This window comes from Antechinus flavipes, chromosome 2 (genome assembly GCF_016432865.1).
Source record: "Antechinus flavipes isolate AdamAnt ecotype Samford, QLD, Australia chromosome 2, AdamAnt_v2, whole genome shotgun sequence".
In the NCBI taxonomy this organism is placed as follows: domain Eukaryota; kingdom Metazoa; phylum Chordata; class Mammalia; order Dasyuromorphia; family Dasyuridae; genus Antechinus; species Antechinus flavipes.
In genome coordinates, this window is record NC_067399.1 from 52,876,503 (window position 1) to 52,897,705 (window position 21,203).

The 21,203-nt window shown below is 34.7% G+C and overlaps 1 protein-coding gene across 5 annotated transcripts in view; it reads right to left on the bottom strand.

Annotated features, from left to right (window-relative positions):
* Positions 1-21,203, bottom strand: part of BANP (BTG3 associated nuclear protein) — a 244,254-nt gene that overhangs the window by 173,240 nt on the left and 49,811 nt on the right. For 3 of the 5 annotated variants that reach the window (XM_051974821.1, XM_051974822.1, XM_051974823.1), the window contains exons 5-6: positions 8,650-8,772; positions 6,502-6,677 (exon numbers count right to left, since the gene is read on the bottom strand). In XM_051974821.1, coding sequence (XP_051830781.1) covers positions 6,502-6,677; positions 8,650-8,772 — 299 coding nt within the window. The remainder of the gene's footprint in view (positions 1-6,501; positions 6,678-8,649; positions 8,773-21,203) is intronic. The other 2 variants (XM_051974824.1, XM_051974825.1) reach the window with 1 other exon arrangement.

The following is a 21,203-nucleotide window of genomic DNA, read 5'->3' on the forward strand; positions in this document are numbered from 1 at the left end:
AATCATGTTTTTTAAAAAAATCACATCTGTCTGAATATAATCTATGCCAAGCAATCATATCTAAAAGGAAAAACTCTAGCAAATGTTTTCAGAGCATTAAAAATTTTCCTGGGACAAATACATGTTCTCAAGGACATAGCTGTATGCATCATAACATATAAACTCTTAGGAGGGCTATAATAAAATAATTCCAAAATACAATTCCGGTCTTTCTAAGTATAAGATCAAAAATAAATCAGAGGCATTATTAGTGAAAGCCCCTTGCAAAAATAATTTACCTTTCTACAAGGCAACTTTCTTCCCAGACTAAATTTCTTAATACAAGAATCCAGAATTGAAACTCATATACCACTTTGACATAGATAACACCATCCTGAATTAACCTTTTATGGATAGTGACAGATAGGTGGATGAAACTTAAAAATCCAAAAATGTAATTTTTTTTCTAACATGGAAAATTTTTCCAAGTTTTCTAAATAAGATGTATATTATCTTATATCATGTTCTTCTTAAAATGTAAGTGATATAGGTCATTTTAAGAGAAAATAAGGGGGAAGGTATCAATTTTTTCCCCTAATTTACATGAGGCTTCCTGTAGTAGGAGTTACACATATGTTAGACAGCCTAAGCTAAGCTGATTTGACTTTAGGAAAAACAAGGAAACCATTCTTGGGGTTATCAGTAGTTTGGCTTCCTGTGTGTTTCTTATGTGTACAGAAGCCAGGTTAGGCCTGGTCTAGAAGATTCTCATTTCCTAAAATTATACTTTGTCCCAGAAGTACATAAAATCACAACAAAAGAACTGGACCCAAAATCAACGTACACATCCTCTAACCACTATCCATATGAAACAGACAAAGAATTACACTTTCCCTATCATTTCCCAACATTGCGAATACCAGTGGGATTTCACCAACAGCTAGCCAAGTGAGCAAAACAGTTGGAAAACTCCTTTTTCCCTTCAAAACTTCAGAGTAACTTACTAAGACTGATATCTCTTGCTCCTATCACCAATTCTGCCTACTCACTCTGTAAACCTACAAAGCTATGTCTGATAGGAGAAACAACTAAAAATATCCCAAATGTGCTGACAAGCATTTGCAAATTCCATGTTTGTCCTGGAGCACCCTGACCTCTGAATCAGTTCTGAATCCAATATTGCCATTTAGGAGACTTTGATAAAGTCATTTATATTTCAACAACCTCAATTATGAAGGGGCTCATGCCATGTCCTGGGATCCCAATTCCTTGAAAATGTTGTAAGGATCAAATAAGGAAGAAAAGGCTTTGAGAGTTTCCAATGACTGACAAGAAACGATTAGTCTGGAGCTCCAGAGGAATCATTTCAAGCAAAATAACCATTCCAGTTAGCAAAATAGTAAGACTCAGTAACATAAAGATAGACAAATAAGTACATGTAATTAAAAATCTATGTCTGACAAACTAGAAAATTTAAATAAAGATGTTAGAAACTGTATTTAAATCATCACAGTTTTTCTTTAAACTATCATGTATAACTTGGGATAGAGACTGTCTTTTCTGCAGCTTCTTGTCAACTTAAAATGTTTTTTATTACCCTTATCTCCCCCCTAGCTCTGTAAGCCAATTTTGGTCACAAAAGCATACCAGGGTCAAAGTGTCAAGAAGCTAAGTAGTAGACAAAACAAACAGAAGGCTCAGTGGAGGACGGCATTCGATCGCTTCCAGATAGGAAATGTACAACTACAATTTGGAAGAGAGAATACAAGCAATTTTCAACAATAAATACAGCCCTCCCTTCAGCACAGACACCAGAACTCCCTTTTCTTTGCCCATTTCCACTTCTACCTTCATAGCCTATTGTGAGAACCACACTCTCAACTCTTCCCTTTCCTTCTTCTCACTACTCTATTTAATTTCATTATTGATTTAATACTATTTAATAATTATGATTGTCTTGTGTTTATAATTCATAATAACTTTGCACATAAATTTATAGACCTCCATTTCATCCTTCTGTAAGGTAAGAAGGTAAAGATATACTTTCTGATGATAGGAATTTGTCACTGTATCCCAAAGCCTAGAACAGTGTCAAATACATAGTAGATACAATGCCTAATAAATAAATAAATTGACTGACAGATTCTGAACTTGCACATGGAGAATAGGGGAGAGGTAGTTCACACAAAATTAATAAGAAGGTGAGAAGGAATAGGAGATTATATACCTAAGGCCCCTTCTGATATTGACCACTCCATTCTCCGTGCTGACTTCATCAGTTGCACCCCGCCAATCCCACCCCATCTTCACAACTAAATCTAGAGGCTCCTCCAACCCTAATTCCAAGGCTCCACCCTGCTTTTCACTCCCCACCCTGCTCCAGATCGTATGATGAATGATTGGGTTAGCCCCTTTGAAAAGTACATTAATCTTAATTCTTGAATGCATCTTTCTAGTGTATCTAAACACCAATCATTATTAACACTTGTGGTCAGCTCTAAGGGGAAAATAAAAATGAGGAAATTGGAAGCAATTTCTTTTCTATTCCCCTTCATTTTGTACTGCTACTGTCAATAAAAATCATTTGAAAAACGCAAAAAGGCCCGGTGCAAAGTCTGAGGAAGAGAATAGGCAAGCAGGTCAAGAAGAAGAGAAACTCTGACCTGAGGTGACATGGTAGAAATCAAAGGACTAGGAGGTGGCCCCAAGCCCAAATCTCTTAGGACAAAGAGTTTAGAGTACAAGGTCACTACAGGGCCTTTCCCCATGCCAGTGCCCCTGCTCCAGCTCCAAAAGCAACTTATACTAGACTTCTCACATCTATCCCATATCACACAAAGCCCTACACAATCCTCAGACTATCTCACAATCTACAGGAAGACACAGTCTTGGAATCCCAAACTGGATTTCAAAAGGTCTTTCTCCATAGAAACAATATATACTCACTGAGTTCTAGAATAGTAATAATAACTTTAGTTATTAGTAATCATAATAATAATGCTTTTTAATTATTATTATTATTTTTTTTTTTTACTGAGGCAATTGGGGTTAAGTGACTTGTCCAGGATCAAACAGCCAGGAGGAGTTAAGTGTCTGAGACCATATTTGAATTCAGGTCCTCCTGACTTCAGGGCCAACAGTCTATCCACTGTACCATCTAGCTGCCCCTGCTTTATTATTTATAAAGCACTTTCTCAACAACACTATCTTCCATAGGATGACTATAAGCTTCCACAGTCCAGCCCAAGAAGCTAACCACCATGCAGAAAAATGTGTTCTAAATTCCAAACAAATGACTTAAAAAGGAACTTTCAGGAAAATGCAGCATCATAAGCTGGGATCAGTCTGTGACTTGTCATCTGGTTCTAGAGATAACACACCTGAAAACTAAGAAATGAACTGAAAAAATGTGAAGTGACATCACACTACTTATGTGTTCACAGGCTGTCCTTTGCAAACCTCTCAAAAGAATATGTTATGGAAGTTTACATAATATACTTACTTTCTAAATAACGTAGTCTCTAAAAATGCAGGAATGGGGTGGCAACGATTAAAGGAATACAGTTTACAATACCAGTAGAAGTCACTAATGAGTTCAACAGTATCACTGGCCAGGAAACATTAAGAAACAGGGGGTTTGGTCTCATTTGTCCATGTTTACAGTTTCATAACTGGAGGGAACTCCCATGAGAAAATTCATCTATCAGCGAAGAACTGCAATTTCTATATAAGATCATGGACAGAATGTTAGATTTGGAATCAGGAGAAGCTGAATTCAAATTCTGCCTAAAGGTTTAGTAGTTCTGTGACACCAGGCAAGCAACAACTTCCTTCACCTTCAGTTTCTACATCTACAAAATAAAGATCATAATAGGATTTTCATCTGCTTGTTATAAAGATCCCTTAAGATCTTAAAGTACTCTAGAAAATGGCTATTATAATCTGAAAGGGATGCCTGGAAGATATTCATTATACAACAATACAAACTATGTTTTTCTCTCTCATGCTTTTATTATGTTGTCTATGTGTATTAGTAACCTTAATAAGATGACATTTGATACAGTTTTCTCTGGGAAAACTCTTTAGAGACCACAATAGTCTCATTTTTGGCTTTGTACTCTAGAACCTAGCACAAGATCTTCCAAATAGTAGGAGCTTAATAAAAGCACATAATATTGAAGTGAAAACCTGTAGATTTGGTGAGTATAAGCTCAGGAGGATGATGGCCCAAGGAGATGGCCCACCCAAAAAAAACCATTATGAACACAAAACAACAATAAGAAAACTTAATAGGCAAAAAGGTAAAAATGACCAGGTGACTCCGGACTTCAAGTATGAGCTGAACCAGATGACCTGAGAGGCCTTTTCCAACTCTGAAATTTTGGAATTTCAATGTCTAAATCATATAATTCTGATTCTTTCATGCTTCTTTCTGTTTACCATTTTCTTATTTAATGAAATTCAATAAGCTATATTAATGCCACATACATTAAAGCACAGAAATGCAGAAATGAAATGTTCAAGGTTCAACTCTGTCTTATATGAGCTATTGATTGAAATATGAGACATTCTGTACCTAAAATAAAAGTTTCTATACATCCCAAAAGTTACTGACAAGACAAATGAAGACCTATTCCTCTTGAGAATCTTACATAAAGGAAACCATATTTAGAGTTAATATACTGTTTATTTTTCTAAAGAATTCCATATCCATGAAACAGCTTAATAAATTACAGCAACCGACATTTTTCTCCTCCTCTTCAAAGTCAATGTTATTCAAAGATTTGTAAATTCAGAAGGAGTGAAAGAACCCTTCAATTCCACAAGCAATTATTAAGTACACATCGTGCACCAGATACTGTGCTACAGATACAAGGAAAGAACAGTAACAAGCACCTGTCCTCAAGGAGTTTATATTCAGAGGTGACGGGGAGGATAGAGGAAGCAGGCACACAAACAAGAAAGTACAAAATATAAACTTAGTAAATCTTAAACAATGTTGTTAGGAAAGGTAGACTAACAATTGGGAGAGAGAGTAGTATTTGGAATGGAGGAAGAAAACCTGGGGTGAGGAGTTCACAAAAGGTAGGAGACAATATTGAAACAGAGTCTTGAAGAAAGCCAGAAATTCTACCTTAAAAAGATTGATTTAATATTAACTTAATATGTATAATTTTGAAGTTCAAAACTTCGATTAAAAAAAAAATCAACTAAGCATGTATAAAATGAGGGAAGTCTTGAGATATTTAGTTGCTTTATGCAAAAAAAAAAAAAAAAAAAAAAAAATCTGGATATCACAATACACTGCAAGCCAAAGAGAAATACACAGTGTGAAAGTACCTTTCCATTTCCAGCTACAAAAAAAGAAAGTAGAATGCCTGGGGCTAGTGGAAGGACAGTCCCACTGTTCCTTGCCCAGATCAGACCACATTTGAAATAGTCTACTGAGAAATGGTCACTCCATTTTAGGAGAAATCTTGATAAACTAAAGAGAAAGCCTAGTTTCAAAGGACAACCAAGATTGTGACAGGCCTTGAGTTCAAGCCACTGAAAGATATATTGAAGTAATTGAAAACAGGAAGGAAGAAGTACCTGGTAACTGTTTTCTAGTATTTGAAGAACCATACCATTTAAAGACTAGAGCTATAAAATTATCATGACCAAGCTTGGCCCCAAAGAAACCACATGAGAGGACATTTTCCTTCCTACCCAAAATACTTCACAGAGTGTTCATAGAACACTTCATAAAATTTAGACTTTTTTCTCATATTAGTTAAGAACTTTTTTTTGTCTTTCTTTCTTTCTTAACTATTTATTATAAATAGCCTAGCTCCTTGGGAAGGAGTAAGAAATTTTATAAAGACACATTGATTTTTCCATTTCTTTAAAGTGATTAGACTTGTTCTGCTTGGCTCCCAAGAAAAAAATTAGAAACAGTAGGTATTAGCAGCAAAAAGAAAAACTGAGGCTTGATGGACATTTAAAAAAGAAAAAATCCTTCTAATTAAAGCTGTTCCCAAGTAGAATGGGTTTCTCTAGTAGATGTTAGGCTTGTGATAATAAAGGGACTTCTGCAAGAAAAGGCCAGATGACCACTATATTATGGAGGGAATTCTTGTCCAAGTCCAAGGTGGAATATAGTCTGTAAGTATCTTCTGAACTTTGAGAATTTATGATTCTAAAATTCTATCTCTGTTCTGAGCGATGAACACAATGCTCAATATTCCATTTCCAAAATCTTATTTCTACTAAATAAAATATAATTTTGAAAAGATAATTCCACAAATGCCTGTGAAATGATGTAAAAACTACCAAGACCTGATCTGAATTATATTTACCATAGTATCCTAAATAAAAATTCTATTTTAGTGCCATAGGAAACTGGGGCAACAGTTATCCTAAAAATCACCCCACAAAGGAATCAAAGAAAATAGAATTCATTAAAATAGTGGAGTCTTAACTCAACACAACGATTTTCATTTGCTTTCTTCACCCCTTTAACACCCACTAGATACGACATACCTTCCGAATTCAACGTAATCAAAGTAACATTGTTTCCAATGTTCTGGCTTCCTGACTGTCCACTATTGGAAACAGAGTCACTGGCCTCTGATCCACTCTCCCCGTCTTCATTGTGACTATCTTCATGGCCTGGAACCTTCACCACTATGGTGTTTTGCCTACGTGCAGGAACGGCACTGAAACAGAAACAAAGCAGACCCACATTTTGTCAATTTAAGGAATAAATAAAAAAGGAAGAGTCTAAAATTGAATCACTGGGACTTTTTTTCTTTAAAGAATAGATTTTATGTATCATACAGATCAAAGCATTCTCCTAGATGGCACCACATGTCATATTTTGATCAATAACAAGAAGGGGTAAGTAACAAGATAGAAAGCTGAAACATTCAAAAGCAATTCCACGATACTAACATCAGAATCAAGCAAAAACCATCCATCTGAAAATCTAAGGATGTCAATCATATTTTGAAGATAAAAAAAGTAAAGCCTACACTCTCTGTGACTTATTTTAAGTTCTAGTTTCATCACCAAATAATAAGACAGATAAATTTATTCTATGACAAAACATAGAACATGGCTTCTGAACCCCTAGGGCAGCCTATAGAGAATTAACAAGTGAAAGAGCTCAATGTTATTTTTTACCCTCTCTCTTTCTAAAATACCAGGTTGGGGGAAGGGGAGAGGAAGGAGGTTAGTGTTTTTAGAGAATTCTTCTATGTCAATTCAGTGCAAGATGTCAACTACTCTAACAGCTGCTATAGCATTTGAAATCCTGATGATCCCAACACAATCAAAGAGAGCAGAAAGGAGATAATCAAACAGCAGATAATCCACTAGAAGGAGGTTTTACTGAGCACTTCAGCCATCTCAGTGTCAAAGAGAGCAGACATTTAGAGAGACAAGAAACTAGGAGAAACCAGATGACAGCTGAGAAAGGATTCTGATATCTTCTTCACGTTCTCTTAATACCAAACTTCTAGACTGACTCATTCCTAATCCCTTAACTGGCACTGGTGAATAGCAATAACATTCTGGAGAAGAAAACAATATTTTGTGTCACTTTGCATGCTATACAAAGGAGGGGACTGGAATAATGGGGCAATGCTGACCATCCAATTTGGGGCTCTTTTAGAGGCAGGGCAGCAGGTATCCTATCTCAATGATACTCAGACAAATCAATCCTTCCATTTCAAGTTATTAATAAAGCAGATTGAGAGGAAAGCTCAGGGAAATTGTTGCTTTCTTTCCTATCCTGACCATTCTCAGTTCTCCATAGACCCAATTGGTTTCCCACAGTATCAGGCCAAGACAATAAGATACACTAAAAGTGGGAGAAGAAGCAGTTGGCTAATAGAGAAAGTCTGGTAGAAAAAAGCAACCCAAGATGTCATAAGGCTGTAGATGGGAAACAAGTGGCAGAAAAGTTATCTCTGGAATGGAGGGTAGAGGAAGCAAGTTTGTCACAGTTGGGATGACTAAAAGTAAATTACTGGAACATAACAATGATACCTGTATGCTTTTCCCTATGCTTAAGTATTCTTAAATTCATATTTTTTAATCTAAAAAAAGTTATTTGAAAAAAATCAAAAACTTATGCCCACAGAATTCACTGAAAAGAAAATTAAGTGGTATAAACATCTTAATATTGCTATTATTGATTCAGAAAATAGTTAGCATTTAAGTATTGGGTGCTGGCCAATTTTCTCAATAAACCAGCAGGGGGAAAAATATTCCTATGAATAAGATGAGTAATCTCATTCTACTATCAAGGAAATGTTCAAGCAATTCCCTGAAGATTTTGTAAGAACTCAGTATCTGAGCTAAACTCAGAACTTAAAAGTTCCAAAATTCAAAAAATATCAATCTATACCACCTCACCCACTTTATAGCATGAGTCATTCAGGACAATGGCACTCAATAATTTAGGTTCTAATTTCACAAGTAGTCACAGAAAAAGTCTATGTGGTTTCTTTTTTTAGAAAGTTTCAATGCCTATAGCAATGCAAATACATTCTGATTTTTTCCTTAGCAATAACAAAAATAGAAAAAAATAGTTTTTTCTTTTGGTCTTTTGAATGTCATGAGTAAGAGACGGGTAAGAGTGTCAAATGGAAACAGAGAAGTGGGATTGGTGCTGTGGCTACTGACTTGCTAAGGATATTTTCCAGGGAATCCGTTGCCCTGCTCAAAGGTTCTTCTTGCCCAACCATCTTGGCTACAATGGAGTTCTGTCGATCATTGTTCAGTATTACTGTAGTCTGGGGGACGACGCTATGAAACAAAAATCACAAAGAAAAAATAACTTAAAGAAACAACATGTTAATTGTACATTAGATTAATCCAATAAGGTCAACTCTCTATTATTTGTATTAATTGCATTGAATTATAGGAATAGGAATAGGAAATTCAAATTTTTCACTAACTTGAAAGAAAAAGACCCTCTCCCCACCTCCACCCCCAAAGAATCCCACAAGCAGTATACTGAGTGACAAAAAATTGATACTCCAGGACTGAAAGTATTCTCCATATCTGTGACTAACATAAACAAGACTTGACACTACCTTCAGATCTTTGAAATAGCTTTAAAATTTTACTGTAATCTTTATCCATTCTAACAACTACCTCATAATCCAAAGCCTAAAGTTTTCATTTTTTTTATCTACCCATTCCAAGGATTACCAATTTTTTTTTGCAATCATATCTAATTTTATTAGAATTATACAAGTTGGTGGGTGACCACTGACAGAATAACATTGGTAGTTTAAAATGATAAATTCTATAGAAAAGTCTCTCTAAACCATAAAGCTAAAGAAACTTCAATTTTCTTCTCTGAAGGGAAGCAATATATGTAGATAGTAGATAAAATAGTTTGTTATAGTACTTCCATAAAGAAAAATTATACTAAAAACATTTTTAAAACTAGACATAAATTTAAGTTTGAGGAATGATCACTTAACTGCTCTTGGGAACAAAAGAATTAAGTAAAAATAACCTCAAATAATTAACCTAAATTGGGCATTTGGAGACACTACCATTTAAAACCCAACAGAGTAAAATTCATTTTAAATACAAGTTTACTACTTCAATAAATCAACATTCACTAAAATCTTAGCCTACCTCGTTGTGATGTATAGATGGTGATGCTAGGTTCATAAAGTCTATGTGCCATGGTAGGCAAATTCCTAAGCTTATAGTCAAATTGGAAAGACTTTGGGAGAAGTCATTCTTTATTACTAGCCTTTTAAAGTCTGGAAAGACTCCTTACCAAAAGATTGGCATGCAGGTGGAATCTTAGCCACAACTTCTCTCAAAAGACTCAATTCTCTCAATGACTACCTACTAGAAGATTTGCCATTTACATTGAAGGAAGGAATATTCCCACTAGTTAAATCACTGAGTCTGGAACATAGTAAACTTTTAATAAATGCTTGTTCCCTTCAAAGAACTGGAAGTTGCCACCAAATGGGACTCCTTATCCACCACTCTGAACTGACACTATCTTCCCACTCAGTGCATCTATATCAGCTACTGTCTCTTATGCCTGAAATATTCTCCCTTTTCACAGTGCCCAGGACATAGTAGGTGGTTAATAAATGCTTTGTTGACATCCTTGTATTTTTTTCAAGATTCATCTCAGATTTCACCTCTTCCAGGAAGCCTTTTGTCAGGATCCAAAAGTTAAGGCTCTCCTTCCTCCCCAAATTATCTTCTATTTACCTATCTATGTATATTTGTGATTGTTCAATCATTTTTCAGTTGTGTGACTCTTGTGACCCCATTTTGGGTTTTCTTGACAGAGATACTGGAGTGGTTTGTCATTGCCTTGTCCAGCTCATGGGACAGATCTAGAATGATGGCAGAGTCAAGTGACTGGCCCAGGGTCACACAACTAGTAAGTGTTTGATGCCAGATATGAACTCAGGAAGATAAGTCTTCCTGACTCCAAGTAAAAACTGAGGGAAGAAGCAGGTGTCTTTCTCTTCCCATCCCTCAGCACAATTTCTTGCACATAAAGACCATTATATATATATTCTGTATAACTGAGCACAAAGAATTGAGACGCTAACACTTGTTAACTAATAGTCCAAAGAGTATTTTATTTTGTTTTTTAATATTTGATTTTTTTCCTCCAATTACATATAAAAATAATTTTTAACATATGCATTAGTGTTAATAAAGTAGAATTTATCTCTATACACTAGGCCGATGAATCAAAGGGGAGAGAAGACTTCATAGTAACAAAACAATAGCCATAGCTACTGACAACCCAGAAAACTTTTGCTCCCAAAGTTTAGTACTGTTAAATAGTTCAAGATCAAAAACAGTTACAATGTTATTGGTGTGGAAATAACATTAGAAACAAAGCATTACCATATCTTTTCATGCTACACCCTAAGGTCCAGAGGAGGTTTCCATTTTCATGGAGGGGGAGGAGAGGAGAATAGAAAAAAATAGGTAAACAGTAATCATCTCACAGAGGGGACAGGAAAAAATCCTTCTTTCTAAAATCACTAATTGACTTATGTTTCAACAATCCATCTATACTATCCAACCACCTTTCTAAAATATTGATGATAGCAAACAATAGCAAGCTCCCTGGCCTGACATATACTTGAGAAGTCAGTTATGGAGAGAGGACACAGTGATAGTTTTAGGACATCAGCTATGAAGAGAGAATACAGCTTAGATAAGTAGCTATGGAGAGAGCACAGTGATGCTATTAGGATGCATGAGTGTCAGTGCAACAGCAGACACTGCTAAATCCTCAGATTTCTTGTTAGTAGATCTCAGTAGTGCTTTCTAGCTGGAAAATGGGACCTCTGAAATAGGACAACATCCCCAAATCTTCCGCTCCCCAAGTGTAGTTAAGGAGCTCCTTGTTCAAAGAAATGCTCAGACCTTAGTACAGTGTGCTAAGTACCCAAGCCATATAGTAAATACTAACAATAGCAGCTCAAGTCTATGTCTTGAGCTTCTCTCACAATAGCCCTAGCAAGTGGTAGAGAAAGTCCTATTATCCCCATTTGACAAATAAGGAAACTAAAGTTTAAGTGACTCCCAAAAATCAGTCAACTAAAAGGCACCTAAGACAGAATTCTGAAAAGGGTCTTCTTCGTTCAAGTCTAGCATTCTTTCCCCTTCACTAGGATGAATGGATCCATCAATAAATGAGAAAGTAGGTAATAAATTTAAACACAGAAGGAAAATAAGGAAGAATCTGCAAATTTGCCTTATCAATTCTTTATGAACTAGACAGATAGCACTGACTTCTGAAGCAGTAGGCAACAGCCTAAATATACAAGTTTCTAAAATACATCTAGAGAGTCAGCAGAGACAGTCTTATATATCATTTTACTAATGACTGCCTATATTTTTGTGTTAGAACTAAAGACATTATGTTCACCTAAAAATGACTATCTGTCAAAATTGTTTGTATGGATATTGTATGGATTTCATTTTCAAAGTAGTGCATGTAATTATGTGATCACCTTTAATACACTGTTGGTTACATTAATATAAAACAACATCTATTATGATTTTTATAAATAATCTCTATTAAGTATGTAATAACAGCAGATAAACCAAATGGCTTACTTCACTGAGGGACACAAGAACTTCCAATTCAACAGAAATACCATGCAACTTTAATCTTTACCCTAAAAACGAGTAAGTTTGCTCTAAAAATATCTTAGTGATATGGTTTAAAAAAATGGTAAGAAATAGAGAAATACAAGCTTGAAATTATACAAATATTTGTCACCATAGGTTTATGCTTTCAACCCACATATTACTCATTCATTCAATTAACATTTATTAACCACCTTCAGAGTACACTACAAATAGGAACATTGAGGTAAAAATTTTAAATGAGACACAATCCCTGCTTTGGGAGAATTACAATACAAGTCTAGCATTAGGATGACATTAAGAAAGTTCACTATGATATAAAACACTTCAGCAGTTCAGAGAACTAGGTGTTAAATGAAAACTATTGGGGGAAAAAAACATTATCAATAAGGGCTTCAAGGATGGTTTTGGCTAAAAGGTGCCATTTAACTACAACATTAAGAAACAATCTTCCAGCCCACAAGCCTACCTACTTCTTTTCCACTCCTTTAAAATTCAGGATTCATATAAATATGTGAATATCATAAGCATAAGGATATAAAACCCCAGTTAAACTCAATTAATAAACAATAATTATCTGGAGCAAAAGATAATTTAATTTTTCAAATGTTTTATCCAAATCAAAGAAAACTATTTGGCCTAAGAGTATATAGGAGATAACAACATAACATTTTTCACATTTTCTGTTGACGTTGGCTTGCATTTTGTTGGCTTGCATTTTGTTTTCCTTCTTAGGTTCTTTTTCTTTCTAGATCCAATTTTTCTTGTGCACCAAGATAACTGTATAAATATGTATACATATATTGGATTTAACATATATTTTACATATTTAACAAATATTGGGGTGGGGAGGGAAAAATTTGGCATATATTTTGTAAATAAAAGGCTTTAATAAAAAAAATTTTATTTTTTTAAATTTTTTAATAATTTTTTATTGGTAGAACGCATGCCAGGGTAATTTTTTACAGCATTATCCCTTGCATTCACTTCTGTTCCGATTTTTCCCCTCCCTCCCTCCACCCCTTCCCCCAGATGGCAAGAGTCCTTTACATGTTGAATGGGTTGCAGTATATCCTAGATACAATATATGTCTGCAGAACCGAACAGTTTTCTTGTTGCACAGGGAGAATTGAATTCAGAAGGTATAAATAACCTGGGAAGAAAAACATAAATGCAAGCAGTTTATATTCATTTCCAGTGTTCTTTCTCTGGGTGTAGCTGCTTCTGTCCATCTTTGATCAATTAAGGCTCTCTTTATCAAAGAGGTCCATTTCCATCAGAATACATCCTCAAACAGTATCGTTGTTGAGGTATATAATGATCTCCTGGTTCTGCTCATTTCACTCAGCATCAGTTCATGGAAGTCTCGCCAGTCCTCTCTGTATTCATCCTGCTGGTCGTTCCTTACAGAACAATAATATTCCATAACATTCATATACCACAATTTACTCAACCATTCTCCAATTGATGGACATCCTTTCATTTTCCAGCTTCTAGCCACTACAAACAGGACTGCCACAAACATTTTGGCACATACAGGTCCCTTTCCTTTCTTTAGTATCTCTTTGGGGTATAAGCCCAGTAGAAACACTGCTGGATCAAAGGGTATGCACAGCTTGATAACTTAAAAAAAATTTTAAAAAAGAGTATATGGGAAATATCAATGGTGATGTTCTCGAGTTGTTTTTCCTGATGAGTAGAATGCTCTCAAAAAAAATCTTGAAAATCCTACATGGGCTCAAGAAAGTGAAATGTACTGCGTACAAAGTAACAGCAATGTAGGATGATCAGCTGTGTGATCCAGGACTAATCAGAAAGACTTATGATGAAAAATGCTATCCATGCCCAGAGAAAGAATTGATTATGCCTGAATGCATAATTTTTTTTAACTTTATTTTTCTTGAAAGTTTTTTGTTTTGTTTTGTTTTTTTGGTGGGGGAATCTACATGTTCTTTTTCAACATGATTTTTATGGAACTTCACATGTGTCCTCTTAATGGGTGGGCATATAGGAAGAGAAGAAGGAAGAGATTCTGGAACTTAAAAGTTTTAAAAATAAATGTTTAAAAAATAGTTTTACATGTGACTGGGAAAATAAAATATATAAAAATGGAAAAAAGAGCATATGGGAGAAATACGACTGATTAGATCAATCTTTTTTATTAAAAATCAGTGTTTTAGCAGCCTAAGAGAATATCTTGTTTTGTAGAAAAGAAAACTGGGGTATTAAATGACTTGCCAACAATGGCCCAGCTAATTTCCCAATGGGTCAATGACAGAAATTCCAATCTCTTGGCTCCAACATCAACATTCTCTTCCATATTCTTTACTTTCTGAAACTTGTGATTTGAGGCAAAAGTCCAATCAATTTGAAACTGTAGTTAAGGATTGGCAACTAACACGGAGAAGCTGACAACTGAAGCATCCTTTCCCTGGGCTAACTCAATTTCTAGAAACATCCTGATAGAACTCCGTGTTCTTTGTACTTGCTATTAAGAATCTGGGAGTTGGAAATTTAAAAATCCAACATGGAAATTTTCAAAGCCCACCAACAATGACAAATTACATGAATTCTACAGGGCAGCCAAGTCTAAATAGGAGCAGCTCAAAAAGACCCAAATCCAAATCAGCAAGATGTCACACCCTCTAAATTAAGCAAGGAGAGGCCAGGAACAGTAATACTCATGGACAAGTCTTTTGCCACCTCAACTTTGTTTTTTTCTTTTTCATCTCTTCATGGAAATCTCCACTCAGAAGAAAAACAGCCTGAGAATCTTAAAAAAAAAAAAAAATTTAAAGGGCAAAAGGTTATAGCCTCTTTTGTTTCTCCTATAGGTCACCAACAAATTAATACATCAGATCTCCTAAATATGCAAAAGTCAAATCAAAGAATTATCTAACCATCTGTACTAATTTCTTCCAGGTGACACATAAAAATGGAAATGTCAAAGTTACTGACTAGGCTTCTAATCATTTATTTATCAGAACATCACTTTCTTGGGCTTCCTAAACTCTACTTCTGAAAATACAGGTACATTAAAATACAACTGAATAAAGGGAGAAATCTCTTTGCACAAGGGGATACAGGGAGGGAGCACAGGATGAAGGTATAGGACAGAGAACCACAGCTAGTCCTTGAGGGGAGGTAGAGTTCCCAAAAGGCAAAACTGAGAAGATATCGCCTTCTAGGTATAAGAAATGCATTACCTGTGAGAAGTGGAAGGTGGAAAATGGAAGATCATGTATAGGGAACGTTAATTGGTTTGCAGAGTGTGTAAAGAGAAGTAATGTGCAATCAAAAATAATACTAGCTAACAAGTAGCCTAGAGTCAGATTCTGAAGGACTTTAAATGACATAAAAAAAAAGGTTGTAGGTTATTTGAGAGGCAAAAGAATGTCACTGTAATTTCTAGAATAAGACACGAATGGAGTCAGGCTTGTATTTTAGGAATTTCAATTTGGTAACCATTTGGAAAATGGATCATAAAAAAGAGAAGGCAACTTCAGAGAATCCAATTAGAAAGTTTTTTAACTAGTCCAAATGAAATGTGAGGAAAGCTTGAACTAAGATGATTAAGATAGAATTGCAGAGAAGTAAATAGATATAAGAAAAGCACCTAGGAGGTAAAATTTTTAAGCCATGACAACTGACAGGAATGGTTTGTCATCAAGAGTAAACATTCAAAAGATTCAAAGAGTGACAGATTTGAAGATGTGACAGGATGAAAAGGTCTGGTGATAGGCTAGTACACTGGGACAAATCTAGTAAATAAGTATTTCTTTTAAATTTGAAGTCAAATATAAGGATTTAGAGGAAGCAAATTTGGAACGCAAAAAAATTTTTAAATTAAAGTCACAAGTAAATGAATGAATGAAAGAGAAGGGGAAAAAATTGCTTTCACCAAGAGAAGATCAAGTAAATGTTGTTACGCAATCATTCCTCTGGCCAAGGTATTACAGTTCCAGGGGAGGAACCTGGCCAAGATAGAGCAAAATATAAACTAATAAAGATGAAAAAATCAGGCTGACAAGATAAGGAGATAAAGACTTCTTTATAGGCATAGGTACTGGATGTTAATGTAGGTCTAGAAATCTTACCCAAGAGAAGTTCCTGAAAATTAAAAATCAAATATTAGGATTTAAACTGTTCCTTTTATTACCATAGCCAAGACCACAAATGCTTGATTGTGTGTATCCAATAAATACAATGAAAGACCAAGTATATATACACATATGATCCTAGTGGATATATAGCCAATAGTGATTGGAAATCCCAATCCACACAGTGATCTAGAGATACACCTAGGCTAGAAAGTGGTCCACAAAATCATGATTCATTAAATTTCCAAAAGAGAATAAATACTAGAAAAGTTCACATAATTTCAAGACTTTTTAATAGAACAAAAGCTGCATTTATTAAAAATAAAATTCTAGAACATAATTCCTCAATCTCAACCCAAAAAATTCTAATAATCGGAGTTATAATTCTCAGCCTGCAAATACAGAAACCCTGAATATTGCTAATATTGGGCGGGGGGAGAAGGGGGAGGGAGTGTTAAATTTGCTATTTCTAGGTAAAATTTCTCAACCAATAAAACAAACTGTTCAAACAAAATTATACCAGGAAATTTTGAAACAAAGTAACATAGCTAGTAAAGTGATTGTCTACAATATCCAAAAGTTCCACTACAATGATCGCTCACTATAGATAACATTTCCTCTACTAAAACATACATATACAGGAAACCTCCCCAATCTATTAATTTTATTGTCAATAAGCTAAATGTAAAATTCTTATCTGACACTCAAGATACTAAAATATTGTGGACCTTCTCACTATGAACAAAAAGCAAAAGCTATAAATAAGCTGAAATTAAATGAAAGGATGATTCCCAGATTCCTTAAGGGTAGACAAAGAAACAAGGCAGAGTTGGCTTCATCACCAGTTTAAAGGCAACAAGAACCATCATTTTCAAGGGACATCTTGCTTACCACTGCTCATGAAGGATAAAAAAATTTAAAAAAAAAAAAAGGTAAAGATGACTGGCTTACAAAAATGCATTTTTTTTCCCTTCAGATTATTTTTAGAAAATTTTAAAGAGGTTTTTAAGTCTCTGTGCTTCAAATACATCATCTACAAGCTATCTTTGGGGTCATGTCAAAAGTTTCTGTAACTACATTTTTTAAATCCTACCTACACAAATATTAAAAATCATGACCTTGCTTACCTTTCTATCTATATCCTTCTACCAAAAACCAAGATATAGACACAGAAGTCATTAACTTTAAGTTATTAACACTAAGTATATATAAAAATCTAAACAAAAACCAGAAGAAAAGGGAAAAAATATTATCTAGATTTACAGTTGATCTAAGTAGGTTAACTATTTCTCCTTAGATACTGTAAATGCATAAGATAAAAAGTAACATCATCCAGTTACCTAATTTATAACACAGGTTAATGTTCCAACTTAATGAATTAAAAATGATTCATGAGGTGTTAAATGTTACTACCAGAAATAATAAATGAGAAACCTAGCAGTAATTATATTTAAGAGAATAAAAATTGTTATCACCTAGACCAACTAACATGATGATATTTCAGGATTCTGGGAATATAATTTATAGACTTGTGTTCAGAACAGTTTTCTGTGTCTAAAATTTACCTGAAGATAAGAATATTTATATATGTATTTTTGTTTTTTTAATTTCTGACCAAACCTGTGATTACATCTGAATGATACACAAATTCGAAGCAACAAATCCCTACAATATATTCTGCTCCTGTGCTGACTAATCAAGATACTAAACTAAAAATAAGTCTCTGCCCTCAAGGGATTTACAAACTATGAGTTGAAAGTAACATGTAAATGAAAAAGAATTCAAAGAAATTTGATGAAAATTCAAAGAAACTATAAAATAATTGCAGAAGAATGAAAAAGAGTAGAGTCTCTCCACAAACGCGAACTAGTACCTTCAGTGATATAGTCTTTTAATGTCTGGCAGTACTTTAGTGGTGACGTGACTTGCCCCAGAGTCACCAAATCATTGTGTGTCACAAGCAGGACTTGATCAGCTCTGCCATGTTGTCTCTCTATATAATCTTATCAGCATTCATAGACAAAGCCTATGTGCTTTTAAAACATTTAATAACAATTAATCATAATGATTATTGTACATGTGTCTCACACCCTTTCTTCTTTCTCAAGAAGTGGTAAACAAAAGATGACTTTTGGATGTCCACGAATTTTAAAGATATTCATTTTCAATGTTTTACTTATATATTTACAATAATCTCATTTTAGACATAGAGACTGTCAACCTTGGATAGCAAATGTATATGAAGCACGATTTTGACACTGGTCATATAAAATAACATTTAACTTGGCTCAAATTATGTCACCAAGTAAAGACATAATTTTTTTCTTAATGAACACATCAGGACTTTCAAAATAACATCCATTAATTTAACTAACAACATTCATCTTAAGATGACGTGAAATAGGAGAGAAAAAAAACCTCCTTTGTTTAAACAGATCCTACTCCAAAAATCAAGGTAATGAAAAAAAAAAAAATTCCACATTTGTTCAAGACTAATCATAACACAATGAAAAATAGACCTCTTCTTAAATTTCCAAATACCCACAGTGAGCAAAGTCTCTGGAGTGGTGAAACCTTCATTTCTCAACATTCAAGGCTCCAACTGACCTGCCTATGAAGTTCATTGGAATTGCCAATTTAGATACAAGTACATGAAATGTAGTAAACAATTATTTTCTTTAAGACACTAATATTGTATTTTCACCAATGTAACCAAAAAAAAAAAAATCTTAACTACTTTAACTTTATGATGATTCGGAACATCAAAAGAACTCTCACCATTCCCAACCCCTGAATATGCTCATGAATGTCAATAATAAAAGTCCAAGGAAATCTTGGCAAAAACTGCCTGAATTCACTGTCTCATCCACGAGACCCACCAAAGTGACCAAGATCAAGGCATGCACAATATAACAAAATAATGGTACTTGGAGAAAATGAGGATGACAGCTTAGGCAATTGACCATGCTTATGTAGCTAGTGAGTGTCAATCTTTCAAATCCAGGTATTTCTATTCTAAATAATTTCCACTGTAGAAAAACCCCATTTTCAAACTCTGAATAACAAAGATGATGTAAGCTGCTTAACACAAAAGTAGCATAGGATTTCAGATGTAGCTAGCTTTTAATTAAAATCAATTATGATAAACAAACACCAAATGTCCAAAAGCCCTAGGGACAAAAGAGTCTCCCAGATCACTGGATCTGTTTCCAACACCATCATAGAGGACAGTAATCCACAGAGAAAGGGCTCCCTCAAATCCACCCCATCAACTCTTGACTGCCAATCAAGTGCCTCAGAGGGGCAGGTAAGGTCAAGAACTCCAGTATCAGCAAATGCCCTCCATCCACCATTCCATGTCACCAGCTGAGCCCTGCAGCCATCATTCAGGGGATGGATGTGGCCAATGCCTTTGGGAAACTTCTCAGCCACAACAGCTACTGACTACACAGAAAAGTCCATTTTCACCAAAGTCATAGGCATTGTCAGATGCAGCAACATCAGAAACACGTACAATTCAGTCAACAATTATGAAATGAAATTCACTTATGTGAATACTCAGAATATAAATGCTTATTGACTGACTCTGCTGACTGAATGTTTAAACTGGCCCTGGAGTCAAGAGAAGCTAAGTTCAAGCTTGGCCTCAAATACTTAACACTTCCTGGGGAAGTCATTTAACGCCCAATTGTCTCAACCAAGTATCTTCCTGTGTACTTTTTGGCAAAAATTAATATAACACCATAAATTAGCTAATTTTGTCTATACCTCTCCTGAAACACTTTCTCAGATGGCAATGTCCTATTCACTGAGCAATCTGCAATGATTCAGCTCACACTAATGTTAAGAATGCTGACAGACTGCTTATCAGGGCTGTTGTCCCTCTATTATTTCAGTCAAAGATGTAAAATGCTTCTTGTCAAGTTCCCAAATACAGCAAAGACCATCCAGGAAACTTCAGTCTCTTTCATATGACATACTTGGTCTATGGGAAAAGCCCCACATGGGTATCCTCTCAAAGCTCGAGCTAATGTGAGAACTATATCATAAAGGGAAGGTATTTCTTGGCTAATGCTTGTCCTGGTTTCGAGGCTTTTGTAGAGAAATCTATATTCTAAAGGATATTGAAAAGGTGATTAAGCAATTAAAACTACCAGCTGGAAACATGAGCAAGAAAATGTATGTGTTAAAAAAAAAAAAAGTATGTATTACGGTCCGTAATTGACCGTAATAATTACATTTATATTTATATATAAATATAAATAATATATATTTATATATATATTTATTCTGCAATAAATACATTGCAGAAATGTATTTGTGTGACTTCCAAAATCTGTTTCAAATGCATGTCATAGTAGGAATGTCATTTTTTAAAGTATAGTTCTTTATATACAAGCTTGGATTTTTTTTTAATTTATATTATTTAATTCTAAAGTTCAAAAAGATAACTCTGGATTTTGTTGTTTGTAAGGTTTATTTTTAGTCTATTCCTAATATCAATATTGGTTTTGTTTTTTTAAAGGACAGAATACCAATAACTTCAGAATGATCTCCAGTTTTTTTAATGAAATAGAGGGGCCAGGGCATTCCAGGGATAAACAAAATTGAAACTAGAGCAAATAGCCATTAATTCCTAATATACCCTGCTAAAGAGTAATAGTGACTAAACCTGTGGTTTCATTGGTACAGGGAATCCTCTTCCTCATACATAGCCTTATCATAATTTTTAGTCTCAGACACTGGTGTACTGAGAGTTTAACATCCAGGGTCACATGGCCTGGCTGGGTCAGAGGTAGCACTTGAACTCAAGACCTTTGTGGTTTGGGGGCTAGCTCTTTAACTACCATACCTTTGCTAGCCATAAAATAAATGCTAGTAAAGATCATGAACACAAATTAAAAGTCAAAAAGAAACTATATTTTCCTACTGGTTGTGAAGCCACAGATTCTAATTTCTATTTTTCTTAATAAT